This window comes from Danio rerio, chromosome 1, assembly GCF_052040795.2.
Source record: "Danio rerio strain M-AB ecotype USA chromosome 1, GRCz13ab, whole genome shotgun sequence".
Classification (NCBI taxonomy): Eukaryota; Metazoa; Chordata; class Actinopteri; order Cypriniformes; family Danionidae; genus Danio; species Danio rerio.
The window spans coordinates 28,292,062-28,307,076 of NC_141021.1; the positions used below are offsets into that span (position 1 = coordinate 28,292,062).

General features: G+C 37.7%; 2 protein-coding genes across 10 annotated transcripts in view; both read right to left on the reverse strand.

The window, feature by feature from the left end:
* Positions 1 to 15,015, reverse strand: part of sh3gl2a (SH3 domain containing GRB2 like 2a, endophilin A1) — a 527,445-nt gene that overhangs the window by 118,729 nt on the left and 393,701 nt on the right. The gene's annotated exons all lie outside the window — the stretch shown is intronic.
* cntln (centlein, centrosomal protein) overlaps positions 1 to 15,015 on the reverse strand; it is a 190,823-nt gene that overhangs the window by 32,567 nt on the left and 143,241 nt on the right. For all 9 annotated transcript variants that reach the window (XM_087237212.1, XM_087237209.1, XM_087237213.1 and 6 more), the window contains one exon: positions 13,920 to 14,137. In XM_087237212.1, the coding sequence (XP_087093338.1) occupies positions 13,920 to 14,137 (218 nt within the window). The remainder of the gene's footprint in view (positions 1 to 13,919; positions 14,138 to 15,015) is intronic.

The window sequence follows — 15,015 nt, forward strand, 5'->3', positions numbered from 1 at the left end:
GGCAGACGAACACCGCTCACTTTAACGTTAATTTTGCCAAATAACTGTGCTTATAACTGGATGACAAGCTGTTGTTACATGCTGAAAGCATTATGTAAATAATATATATAATATGTAATCAATATAACTTATCTTATACAACAACAAACTCTGTACCGCATTGGATGTCATTTCCTCGCTGTAAATGCTAGTGCTCCTGTTTTTTTCTGCAACCTAGTTGTGTGTGCATACTGAATGTTTACAAACTGTTAATTCGTCTATTCAATAAAAAGATTAAGACCTGTAATCAGATTTCAACTACGATTTTATTGCATTATTAGCCATTAACTGTAAAATTAACATCAGCTAAGAATAATAAAAGCCATTTGTAGTTTAGTTAAAACCACTAATGTTAACTATTAGAGCCTTATTGCATTATCTTTATAGCCTGTGCCGCTTATCTATATAGCTTATAGTCACAATAGCATTTTCCATCACTATTTCAGCATGTCGTAGGCCAGATTAACATGTGAAAACATTTTTATGATTGAACTATTAAGCTAACCAATTTAGTCCCCAATAATTTGTTATGAACAACACTGCAAATAGAATCTGAATAATCTTTAAGAATTCAACAACATTTAAATAATAAATAATTATTCATGGTATTTTAAATGCCTACAATATCAATACTCTGCATGTTCATTATGATATACTGGATTATTGAACATCAGAATATGTCTAGCTATTTTATCACAAATTTCAAATTGTGAAATCATTTATTCACCTCCACCTCATTCAAAAAAAAAAATATTTGGAACACAATGTAGGAATTTTGAATGAAAGCTTATGGATATTTGTCCCTTTCGAGAAAGAAAATGTACCCAATACTCTTGACACTTAAAATAATTTACAACAATATCAAGAATGAAATACAATGATCTAACAGCTTATTCGCAATCACTTTTGATGAACGGTCGATTTTTTTTAAAACAATATACTTTTTTTTTTTTTTCCTTCGGCTTAGTCCCTTTATTCATCAGGGATCGCCACAGCTGAATGAACTGCCAACTTATCCAGCTTATGATTTACACATCGGATGCCCTTTAATCTGCAACCCAGTACTGGGAAACATCCATACACACTCATTCATACTCATACAACTACGACCAATTTAGATAATCCAATTCACCTATGGGGGAATCAGAGCACCGGAGAAAACCCATCACGTGGAGAACATGCAAACTCCACAAAGAAAGGCCAACAGACCAGCAACCTTCTTGCTGTAAGGCGACAGTGCTAACAACTAAGTCACCATGTCGCCCACAATTAAAATTCACCAGTAAATTTAGTTTACAAATATAAGCATAATTAACAACTGCATTAAAAATTGACATATTTTGTGGACTTATAAAATTAGTCAGTGGAAAACATTCACCACCAACACACAGACTAAGTACCTACTGTACAACACTGCAAATGATAGTTCTCCCAAAAAAATTAAAAATTATGTCATCATTTAACTGATTTGTTCTGTAACCATTGATAAACCTGTTAGAAAAGGTAACCTTTTCATAATAGAGTGATAAAAGCTTTACAAACCTGCATAACTTTACAAATGTAGGCTAGATTAACATGTGAAAACATAAATGTTAGAACTATTAAGCTAACCAATTAAGTCTCCAAAAATTTGTTTTGAACAACACTACAAATACAATCTGAAAATTCTTTAAAAGCACTCAACAACATTTAAATAATAAATAATTATTCATGGTATTTTAAAATGCTCACAATATCATTATATCTACCAAAGCACAGATATCAAGCCATATATTCATTTTTAACATTTTCAAAATGTTTTTCCCTGCATCTCTATCGCAGAACATCTGTTGGTTGTGGAGTGTTTTACTCTTGAGTATCCTGTGCTGTGGGATCAGACACAATTATTATTCTATTATTCACACTAATTATTCAATCTAGAATAAAAATGCCCAGCATGCGGCTAGGTGAGCTCATGAATATACACAAGTTTTTTTGCATTCAAAGATGAAGTGCTGGTTTTGACACCCATGTGTTCAAACCCCCACTGTTCCAGCTGATGGTGGAATTTTGGGCATAGATAGCATTGATTAAGCTTTACGGTATATTTATATATCCACATTTGCCTTGCTGACTAATATGTATTAATGTATCTCCCTCTCCATTTTTTTTATATATCAAGCACCCCGTTATCCTATTACCAAAAAGACTAGACAAATTTCATGAGAAAACAAAACCACAAATTTTTGGATCAATACTAGTACTGGAAAATAATAAAGCTAAGGCTGGAGATTATTATTTTCTGCTTTGGTTTTTGGCTGTTTTAATATGTCTTTATCCCACATCTTTTAGTTAACATTACAATTTAGAATCTGCAAAATTTATTGTGATATAGAATCTTGTGATATTCTGATATCTTATTAGTTTAAAAACAATTTTTATTTATGCAATGTTCATACTAAAATAAAGAGGTAATGATGGATATTTTTCTAACCTTATGTAAAAAAAAAGGTACTATCAATTAGATACTGGGGCAGCAGGGTGGCGCAGTGGGTAACACGATCGCCTCACAGCAAGAAGGTCTAAACATTCCGGCAGGTCTAAACATATTTTAGTTTCAGCTCTGAATTTTCATTTCTTTGAATGCCAAAAGTAAAAAAAAGTTATTTATTATTGCACCTCTCTGTGATATGAATAATGCATATATTATTTTTGTGACTCTAATTACCATATAATAATAATGATATATCTTTATAATATTTTTAATATTGCCTAGTTGTTAAGTAAGGGACAAAATACATACAGGCAGTTGTTATCGGACAATAAAGGCTAACAGGCTTATCCGCAGCCCAACACAGCGGAGGGCTTTTATAAGACTTTATTTTGCGAACTGATTGGGTGCAATTTATCTTGCTTATTGCATTGCCACATACTGCAAAACATATTAATTTGGCACAAAACATTGTTCCAAGCAGTTTGAAACACAACCAAACAAAATAAATGTACTGTAGTGGTTACAGCGATAATGGTCTTTTAAAAAAACAATCAATCAATACTGAAATAATTTGTCAGTAAACTTAAATACAGACCTTTTAACAACTGTTTACAAGTTGAATGGTTCCTCTCAAGGAGTTTTCTTCACTCCTCAGAATTCTTTTCCCCTGTTTTTTTTTAGAGTTTTGTGCAAAATCCAAGGAAAAAAGATACAAAATTCTCAAATGAATCTAAACTATACACACAGTCATGCTCCAGACACTATTGTGATTTTCATCACCTAATCAGACAACAGGATCTAATCTGGACACTCCACCTCTAGCCAATTAAAGAGGGTGATCAGACTACAGGGCAGCAGGGGGCAGCATGCAGGGCACTCAACCTCCTGCCCTTTCACCACTCCATTAATAATACAAGATTCTCAGCCCAGCAAACAAACAAAAATATATACGCATGTGCGCACACGCACAAACACACACACACATGCACACAGAGACAGACAGACAGACAGACAGACAGACACATAGTTTACAGGCACTCTACATAAGCATACTGAATTTCATACAGTAAAGTCGAAAAAGACTTTTGTACTATTTATAATTATTTGGCCCTAACCCCAAACTTAACTCACAAAAAGTAGCATTTTTAAAAATCATTTTAAACTACAAGAACATCAGGCATGTCCTCATAAACAACTGAAATAGAGTATAACTAGGTTATATCCATGTTTTTATACAAAAAAAGAACTTGTAAACCCCCAACACCAGCAAACACACACACACACACACACACACACACACACGCACACACGCACACACGCGCGCACACGCACACAAGCGCGCACACGCGCACACACACACACACACACACACACACACACACACACACACACACACACGCACACACACGCACACACACACGCACAAACACACAAACACACAAGCAAACACACACAAATTGCAGCAGGGTGTGTTTTTTGAAAATAGAGATGATCTGGACACTGGAGGTTCAACATGACCTCCTTTTCCAATCAAGAGTCTTAATCAAATCTCAAATGGGCTATTCTAACTGCTCAGTCTAACTGGAGCCAACACACAACCTTGTGCTTGTGCTTTTAAAAACATAATAAGACAACCGCATGAAGCCGGTCTCCAAACACTAACACAATATTACATTAAATAAGATGCAGTTGGCAGACTCTAGATGGCAAATCCTGAAAAACCTTTCTTAAAGTTTTGAGAATTTAAGAAAGCTACTTATGGCCTATTTTCACTGAGTGGTACGGTATGGTAGGTTCGGTACGCTTTTATGGCCATTTCCACTGTCAAAAGATACCTAAAAGCGAACCATACTGTACCACTTTTTGGGTACCCTTTCGGAAAGCTACGTAGCACAACAAAAGGGTACCAACAGGCAGAGCAAGACGCGCAGCTGAACGCTATTTGTTTAGAGAGAAACGTCACTAGCTCGTGGACAAGCAGGAGAATGCAAACAAAGAGACATTACACCATAATAATATATACATATAATAACGAGCCATGGCCAACATGAGCTCAAACAAACCTTGTCATCTTCTTGGTGAACAGCCATGATAAAGAGCAGAATCTACCCTGTGCCCCATTGTTGTTTACAAGGCCGTCTAAAGCACAAGCGGTTTCCCTTTCTTACGCGTGCATCTATATTTCAAACAAAAATCTGCTTAAGCTCATGATAATAATGTGTGCCCAATTATTGAACTGCTTCTGACATCCAATCCTTTCAGAAACGGACAAACGCAAGTGTGATGAGCGAAAAAACAAAGGAGAAGCCAGACAAAACAAAGCAGCAAATGATCGATTCAGCAACCTAAAACATGAACATACTGCCATGTTTAATTATTATCATTACCTTTTGGACTATTATGAACTCGAAAAGATGTAATTACTTTCTAACAAGAGGCTACATGTGCTGGAGAAGATTACAGATACAGATGAGAGGTTTGCACTGACTGTATTCTATTTGTTGTGTGTTGTTTTTGAACCCAATTAAGGACTAAATGTATGTTGTGTGTCGTTTTTCTGTAATTGGTAAATTATCAGAGACTGTAAGGATTTGTTTGTGTTCACATATGTTGCATTTATTTATTTATTTATTTTATATAATTGCAGGCGTTACAGTAGGCTATTTCGCACTATTTCGATCATTGATCTGCAGTTATAATCAAATCCTGTTAATAGAAAGGTTAGTGATGAACATTTACACACAAGTATTTATGTGTTTAAAGCATCTGTTAGAAGTACCATTGGTACCACTTTGACCTGTACCAACCTGAACCACACTGAACCACCCAGTGGAAATGGCCCATTAAATGAGCCCTATAAAGAAAATCTGGGCATTCCTTGGCATATAGATCAGTATATGAAAATGGCATATCAGCCTCAGACACCATTGTTTCCTCATTCTCATGTACATCCCCAAATAAAAAAAGGGACAGTATGGAAAACAGAATAAAAAAAGTAAGTAGTGATTTCTAAATTTACATTGAGTTGTATTCCATTGCAGAAAATACAACAAACATTTAATGTAGGTCACCAATAATGTAGTGATAATTTCTTTGATTTGACTTGAATATTAGAATTAACATTAGTAATAATATTAATATTGAGATTTTGGTCACTCCTTTTTTAAGGTGTGTGTAAATAACAGATAAATAACTCATTTTAAATGGGCCACCAGCGTCAGCTCTCTCTGTTGCAATAAATAATAATCAAATATTGTTAATGGAATTATACAAATGTAAAGATGTTTATTATCTGCCCAAATCTGAAGGACAATGAGATTGTCTAGTGGAGCCTACTAAAAACCAGGATAACTAGAATTACTAATTGTACAATAAATGATGTGCATAGGCATGAAATATGAAGGTAATCAAGTTGAGGACTGTGATTGTAATAACTCTGTTATCTTTTCCAAAGACAAGCTAGAGTTTGATAAGGTGGGCCTTTTTCGAAAATAACAAAAAAACTGAGGAAGTTTTTGTTATTAGTAAATATCAGTTTTAAACATCTAATTAAATAGAATATCTTATACTCCAACACACTTTGCCATGGCCACGCCACGCTTAAAATTCCAGGAAACCTGGAACATGCAGATTTCTAAAGGTAGTAGTCGTAAAAGCGATGGTTTCAGACACTTTGGAAAAACACTGTGAATCCAACTTAATCTACAGTCTGGGAGGTGTAGAGAATCCTTTTGCTTCTCCTTGCAGACATTCAGTGGTATAATGCTTGCACTGAGAACCATGTTCCTCAAAGAAATATATGAAGACATTTGGATTTTCCCCCTTAATTATGCATGAAATAATTAAAAGAATCAAGGAATCTGGAGGATTTTCACTGCATAAAAGACAAGGGCACAAGCCTAAGCTAAAAGACCGTGCTCTCCGATCTTTTTGGTGGCACTGCATCAAGAATCGTCATTAATCTGTAAGCAATATCACCACATGGGCTTCGGACTACTTTGACAAACTTACGTCAAGTATCACAATACGTAGTTACATCCACAAATGCCAGTTAAATCTGTACTTTGCAAAAAGAAAGCCCTATGTTAACAGTGTCAGAAGCACTCTGGGCTTAAAGGCATCTGGAATGGACATCACACAGTGGAAACATGTACTGTGGTCAGATGAATCAGTATTTCAGGTATTCTTTGGTGAAAATGGATGTTGTGTGGTATGGACTGAAGAACTAAGTCCAAACTGTTACCAGCAACAAGTCCAAAAGCCAGGGCTTGTCATGGTATGGGGTTGTGTCAGTGCACTTGGAAAAGGTAACTTGCACTTCTGTAACGGCACCATTAATGCTGAAAAGTCCAAAAGAGATTTTGCGGTAAAATATGCTGCCTTTTTTTCCAGGGCTGCCCATGCATTTTTTAACAAGAAAATGCAAAACCATAGTCTATACACAAAGTCCTTTACAAAGGACTTAGCTGTTACAAAGTCCTGGCTGTGAAGAAATAGGTTACAGGTACTTGATTGGCCTTACTGCAGTCCCAACCTTTCATCAATAGAGAATGCGTGGCACATTCTAAAGCGCAAAATGCAAAAACAAAGACCCATACTGTTGCCCACCTTAAGACTTGTTTGCAAGAAGAATGGCACAAAATTCCGCATGAAACACTTTATCCCTTGGTGTTTCAGACCTTAAATGCCTTTTAAGTGTTGTGAAAAGGAATGGCAACATTACGAAGTGCTAAATGCTGTTCCATTTTTTTAAAATGTGTTGTAAGAAACAAAACTTAAATACATATTTATTTTAAAAACAAACAAAAAATATGAGGAACAGATTAAGTAAAGTTTGTTTTGTTTTCTGCAATGAAATTCAAGTTAACGTAAATTTAGAAATCACTACCTTCTTTTTTATCTAGTGTAAAATCCTGGTGGACAAAAGACCAATCAGAAAACAAAACAGACTGTTGCGTGACTCAAACACTCAGCATTTGGATGTACTTTAGGTTAGGTTTCACACTATTCGGACCTGACGAGCAGCCACATCATCAGGATGAGATCACCATAGTCAAAATAGACTAAATGTTGCTCTGGGGTTAGTATTATTATCTACGCTTCCAGCTGCGTTAAATAAACCACATTGTTTTCTAATCAGACAACAATAGTAATTTTCCTCCTTTAGTTAGTTTTTAAGTTATGTTTATCTTACTATGTACAGGTATGTGGGACTTTTTTTATTTTGAAAACATGAGATGCAGATTGTTTACTGCTGTATGCATTACTGAGCAACGAGTGAGCCAGGATGTAAATTGCATGACTTACAGATTATACATTTATTCTGCTCCAGACTTAAGAGGCATAAGGTATGTTCTTCTGTTAGTTTTCATTCTGAAATTTGCTGTATACAGTGGCTATGCATAGTATTCAGACCCCCTTAATTTTTTCACTCTTTGCTATATTGCAGCCATTTGCTAAAATCATTTAAATGAATGTTTACTCAATGTACACACAGCATTCTAATTGAATAGTCAATAGTTGAATAGTCAATTGCAGATTTATTAAAAAAGAAACTGAAATATTACATAATCCTAAGTATTCAGACTCTTTGCTCAGTATTTAGTAGAAGCAGCCTTTTGATCCTATACAGAGTCTTTTTGGCAAAGATACAAAGTTTTTCACACCTGGATTTGGGGATCTTCTAGCATTTTTTCTTGTAGATCCTCTCCAGTTTTGTCAGGTTGGATGGTAAATGTTGGTGGACAGACATTTTTAGGTTTTAAGCCATTCAAGAACAGTCACAGAGTTGTTGTAAAGCCACTCCTTCATTATTTTAACTGTGTGCTTAGGATAACTGGGCTCTATTTTAACTTTCCAGGTGCAAAGTCTAAAGCACATGGAGCAAAAGCATTAAGGGTGTGTCCAAATGCACTTTTGCTATTTAAAGAATGAAAAAATACGGTTTGTACAGCGGCACAAGAACTAACAGGATTGGGCTCATTCTCTTAATGAGTTATGGGTGTGACTTGAACATGACGTCTGTTAAACCAATCAGAATCTCATCTCCCATTCCCTTTAACAATCAGTTGCGTTGCGTCATGGCGCATTTACTATTTACATGGCGGACTTTGTAAGTGGAAAAACTGAATGCTTCAGAAAACAGACCATCTGCGCTAAGATAAAGAATAAGCCTCCTCCATTCAGCCTCTTTACTGTTACTCTTTACTCCTTTACTTTCGCGGATAAGGAAACAGTGTTGTATGCACTTCACTGAAGACATCCATTAGCTACATATTTAATTTAGTTTGTTAAGCACAATTATTTGGTTCAAAACTATTTCTAAATTTAATTTTAATTTCCAACAAACGAACAAATGAACAATAATAATAAATGAGTTAATCCAAACACACATCCTATTCTTATGTCCTATATAGTGATGCATTGCTCCCCAAAACCTGACAGGTGGAAAACTCTAACTTTGTTTTTATTAAAACACATATAAATATGAATCGAATAAATAATACTGCTGATAACAATAACATTATACTAATGCAAACTGTCATGAATAAACTAAAAAAAAGACATGAAGAAGGCATGGAGGTAGTGGTTTTTTATGACATCTCACCCGCACCCTCACAATCATTACATTACATGGAGTTTTCAGCTTGTGGAGTAAGCAGACGCAGATGAAGCGCAAATGATTTACATGTGAAGTTTTAGCAAAGATAGGAGATTTGCGAATTGGGCATTTTGTGCATTTGATGCGCTTCAGACAGCAAAAGAAAGTTAGAGCAAACAGAGCAATGGAATAGACAGGTGGAGATGAGATTGGTTAAAGGGTGACGACTGCTGGACGTCACCATATTGAAGGACATTATTTGTACACTTTGGCCAGATCGGTGCCTTGCCACAATTCTGTCTCTGAGCTCTTCGGGCAATTCCTTTGACCTCATGATTCTCATTGCTCTGACATGCATTGTGAGCTGTAAGGTCTTATACAGACAAGTGTATGGCTATGGCTTTCCTAATCAAGTCCAATCAGTATAGTCAAACACAGCCTGACTCAAATGAAGGTGTAGAACCATCAAGGACAAATGGACAGCAGTTAAATATAGAATGTCAAAGCAAAGCATCTAAATACTTGTAAAGTTTTTTTTTTTAATAAATCTGCAAAAATGGCAACAATTCTGTGTTTTTTTGTCAATATTGGGTGCTGTGTGTAAATTAATGAGGAAAAAATTCACTTGCATAACTTATAATAGCGACATTATAACAAAGAGTAAAAAATTTAAGGAGGTTTGAATACTTTCTGTACTCACTGTATGTTTCAACAAACACATTTAAACTTCTGAATTGTGTCAAATCACTGTTCTTGCAGAGGTTGATATTAATTCTAGGCTTTTTTTGCCATTATAGCTCTCCATGTTTGGTTAAAATAAAACTCCACCCATTTAGTTAAAATATTTAACTAGGCATCTACTTTGTTTGTTAAAATAGTTTTTTTAATAGTTTAAATCAAGTATGATTATACTGCCCTTGTTTAGCGTAGGGTTGGGTATCGTTTGTGGTTATTTCGATACCGGTGCTAAATTGATACTTTTAAACCGATACTTTTGAGCCACAAAATTATGGTTGATGACTCTAGAAATTTTTAGATTTTTTATTTATTCGACAATATCATTTAAAAAAATGATTTAAATATAACAATATAATTAATGTTTAAAGTAAACATCAAATCATATTTTATACATTTCAATTACATTAATATATTTCCTTTGATCATTTATTGGTTAGCATGAATTTAAGATTTGCATTCTAAAATTACATAAGCTTGCATTAGCTTAACAAACGCCTGACATCGCCTGTCCGTATTCCTCGAAGTTGTTTAGAATTAAATGTTTAGAGATGGTGTGACAATGCGTGCCTTTGATGCACCCCTTGATGCTTCTTACGTCCTTGTCGCAGCACCAGTGGTACGGAAATTAGGCACTGAAATTCATATGCTGATTCTATCCGGTACATACCAGTTACAAAGGTACCGTTGCTATAATGGCACCGGGTTTCGGTACTCAACCCTAGTTCAGCCTACATCATGCTCTGTGTGTGTGTGTGTCTGTGAGAGTTGCAAGTCAGAGCGTAACTCCTTAACATTCACAACCAATCCAAATATGGTCAATATTGCCCTTCTGATTCTAGGGGTATTTTATGGAATAATAAATGAGCATATACAACAATTTCAGGGGATTTTTAACTTATCTAAGCCATATAAATACTATGTAAATATCAGAGAACAATTTAACTTATTGAATCAATGTAGTATAAGGCACTTTTAAAATCAGCTCTGCAGGTGCCAGTGATTAATCATTAGTAGAGTATATAACCGGCCCACACGGAGCGAGTGTTTACACTTTTTTGCTTAGGAGATGGAGATGGCTTGTCCCCGAACTTGACCTCTGATTAGACGAGTGTTATGTGGGGGCCTAAAAAAAGGTCAAACCATCCAAGCCTTCGTCCCCTTCTTCCCGGAGGTGCACAGTGAGCTCACATGCTAACGCCCTCACCACCCTTAATGACGGAGCCGCCACGAGGTACGAATCAATTCCTCAGGTGGAGCACACTATCACGGTCAATCTTTGTCCAACGAGACTCTAAAGCTTGAAGGTCATCTGAGTCTCGTTTGGCCAGAGCCTACACAGCTGCGGGTCAGGCTGCTTCCACCTTGCAAGCTATTGCCACCTATCAGCACTACAAGTGCAGAAGTTGGCTGAGCTGCACGAGGGTGGTTCTTCCTGGGCTTTAGCTCCACACAGAGACAGACTACGCTCTCATGACAAAGTCAGGCACTTGTGCCCTGGGAAAGATGATGGCACATTAGGGGTCCAGAAAGCCACCTCTGGCTGAACCTGGCAGATATGTGCAACATGGACAAAGCTCACTTTCTAAACTCAGCCATATCCCAGGCTGGCCTTTTCGGCGACACCTTTAGGGACTTTACCCAGGAATTCTCAGCTGTGAAAGAGCAACAGCAGGCAATGAGAGAAGTCCAGAAAACTGCTCTCATCACTGCCCAATACACCTTGGCTGCTTCTTCCCGAGATCATCCACCTGCAGTCACAAGACCACCTTCCACTAAGCGGCAGTGTTAAGCCCCCTGCTGGATGGAGACACTCCCATCTCAGGATGCTTTTAAGTCCGATAAGAAGACCACAAAGCGGCCTGAGACGGGCAACCCGGAGAAGAGGGGACCAGCTATTTCCTCAGTGGAAGTCTCAGTGGAACATCACAGACTTTAAAATCACCACTGCTGGCGCCCAGGCCCGCAGTAACCAAATTTTCGATACAAGGGCAGTTTCCTCTCTCTTTGAGTGCCCAAACCCTGCCCGTCTTGGATGCTCCACCTTCTAGCTCACTGTGCTGGGCCATATCGCCATGGGCTCTGAGGGTGCAAGAGGATGGTCTCCTTTATCTCATTCCTTCAGCCTCATCATGTGATCCAGGGAAGAAGGTAAGACAATCTCTTAATTTCAGCTCTTCCTTGGGATGCTCTACTTTCCAGGGGTGAGGACTGCCCTCCCGAGCTTCCCCATAACTGGAATATCAGCGATTGCTCCAATGTCTCCATTCTTCCACACCATCTTCCCTTTCTCCGGTTTGCATTCGAAGGTTGTACAAAGTACTCCCCTTCGGCCTCTCCCTGTCTCCATGAGTTTTCACCAAACTTGCGGAGGTTGCCCTCTTTAGCTCCCGGGCATAACCAAACTCAATTATCTTGACAACTGGCTTATACTGGCTTTGTCCGGGATTAATTGATTAAGCACAGGGACAGGGTGCTCCAGCACGTTGACCGGTTAGGGTTTCGGGTCAACCAAGTGAAGAGCAAGCTTTCCCCTGTGCAGAGCATCTCCTATCTCAGAATGGAGTTGGACTCGATCTCAATGATGGCACAGCAGGCTGATGCTGTCCTGAGGCTAAGTATCCTTGACAGAAACACAGTGGTCCTACAGAAATTTTTTTTGAGGCTTTAGTGCCACTTCAGCGGTGGCTTCACAATCAGGTCCCCAGATGAGCATGGTGTGTGGGCGCGCACCGTGTGACCATCACTCCACTGTGTCGCTGCACCATCAGTTCCTGGGTGGATCTTACCTTTCTACGGGCCGGGGTGTCCATAGAACAATTATCCAGGCATGCTGGGGGGTCATGTGCAACAAACATGCAGCTGCGAGTTTGTGCACTTGACTCCTGCACTTGATTTCCTCACCAGATAACAGGATGTAATGTGCTGTAATCTACTCTACACCAAGGAGAGCTTAAAGCTTAAGCCCCTGGGCATGCTCAAATATGACTCCATGCAAGGTTAGGGAAGACGAGGAGCAGGACTTGTTAGTTGCGCCTCTCTGGCCTAACCGAACCTGGGTTTCCAAACTCACATTCCTCCCTGGCGTATTCGGGGCACCGTCTGGCACCCACTCCCAGATCTCTGGAATCTCCATGTGTGGTCCAAAGAAAAACAGTGAAGGACTTAGGTGCCCTACCCATCACTCAGACAAGAGCACCTTGTAGTCATGGCAGGCCTGCAGAGAGATCTGTTCAAACCACACAAATAAGTATCCTTAAAAATTGTCCATGATACAGAGCTGCTAATTGCGTTGGCATCAATCAGGAGGGTTAGGGATCTGGATGCATTTTTGGTCAGAAAATCATGTCTGGAATTCGACTATGCACCCAAGGTTCCTACCACCCCATTTGGAGACCAGGTGGTGAACCTGCAAACACTGCCCACTGAGAAGACCTTTTCACTGCTTTGTCCTATTCACGCTCTGTGACTTTATGTGGAACGTATGCAGAATGCAAGATCTTTGGACAGCTCTGTATCTGTTATAGTAGTCGGCAGAAGAGAAGTGTTGTATCAAAACAGAGATTGGCCCACTGGATAGTAGATGCCATCGCCCTCGCTCTGCGTGCGCTGGTTATATACTCTACTAATGATTAATCATCAGCACTTGCGGAGCCAAGCTCAACCAATTCATTGGCATGTATTGGCCTGTTTTCTTACTTTTCAAAGTGATTGTTTCTCCAGCGATCCCTCGTATAGTGTTTTATCTAGACACACGTCTCCGTTCCCTTTTTGGGGAACATGGGTTACGTTAGTAACCGAGACGTTAATATTCCGTTACGTTAACATTTTTTTAAAATATCTTCTTTTGTGTTCAATGGAATAAGGAAATTTATATAAAGGTTTGGAAATACTTGAGGGTAAGTAACTAATAAATATTAAACTATCCATTTAGGAGTTATTTTTGGTTATTTTTTCCTGATAAACTTGCATAAACTTTTGTATTTTGTAAACAGGAAAAGCATAAAGTACATCCTGTCAAGCCCCAGGTGTGAATAAATTGTCATTGGAGTCACTCTGGTTCTACGATACCTTTGAAAGCTGCTTGCTAGCATTGAGTTGCTGGAGAAGAGAGTCAATCTGCACTTGTGTTTGGACTTGTCGGTGGTTATGCTCAGTTGCAAGCTGCTGTGCTGCTTGTCTGTCTGCCTGTAGTGCTGCCACTTGCTGCTGGAGGGACAGAAGACGCTGTCGTAAAGCAGAATGGGGCTTTGATGTTTTTCTCCTCCTCATCTTCTGCATTGAGGCACCTGAGGGTGGAGAGGACACAGTGCTACAGTCAGCCTCTGTTAGTTTGTAAATGGATATTAGTGATGAAATAATACCTTAATTATGTCTTGGAGAACAACAATATTAATATGACACATTTTTGAATGATGTGGTAGTAATATTATTTTAATAAATAGAATTTTATACAAAATAATAAACGTATCTGTATTTAATTAAAGACTGCGAAAATCATTAATTCTATTAATGAAGCATTGCATACTGCAGTGTTGTAGTTTATATACAAAAAACAAACACATAACTACAACTAAACAAAAAATAAACAATCCAAACCTTAAAAAAAATCTTTGTTTTTTATACAATTTTGTTTGCTTTAATTTATCTGTAAATGTTTAGAAATAGTAGGATTTTCAGTGTTTTTAATGTCTATTATGTTCATCAAAACAGCCGTTATTTAATTAGAAATATATAAAAATTTAACAAATGTAACATTTTAGTTATTATTAAAATACAAAAATATTGTTATATGTAATTTTTTTGTTATTAAACTCTGAAGTCTTGTCTAGCACATTTTCCCTGATCTTATTATCTACAGACCACTGCATCCCCATAACACACTCGCACACATACACACATACAAAGCTTTTATAGAAACTTGTTTCAGGTTTTGACCGAGTATGACAAAATAGTGCGATGCTCGGTTCTTGCCATTTCTTTTCTTTTTAGCCTCACCTAATGTTCACATACATAAAAGGATTTGAGTAAATATAAGAGAGCCACAAACACTGGATTACTCAAGCAACAAATTGACAGAGATTCCTCAGCAGATTACAGAATGTCAATTAATACCAACTAGTGGAAAAACAGTTATTGCACATAGCTACCGTGGTCTACACCAGAT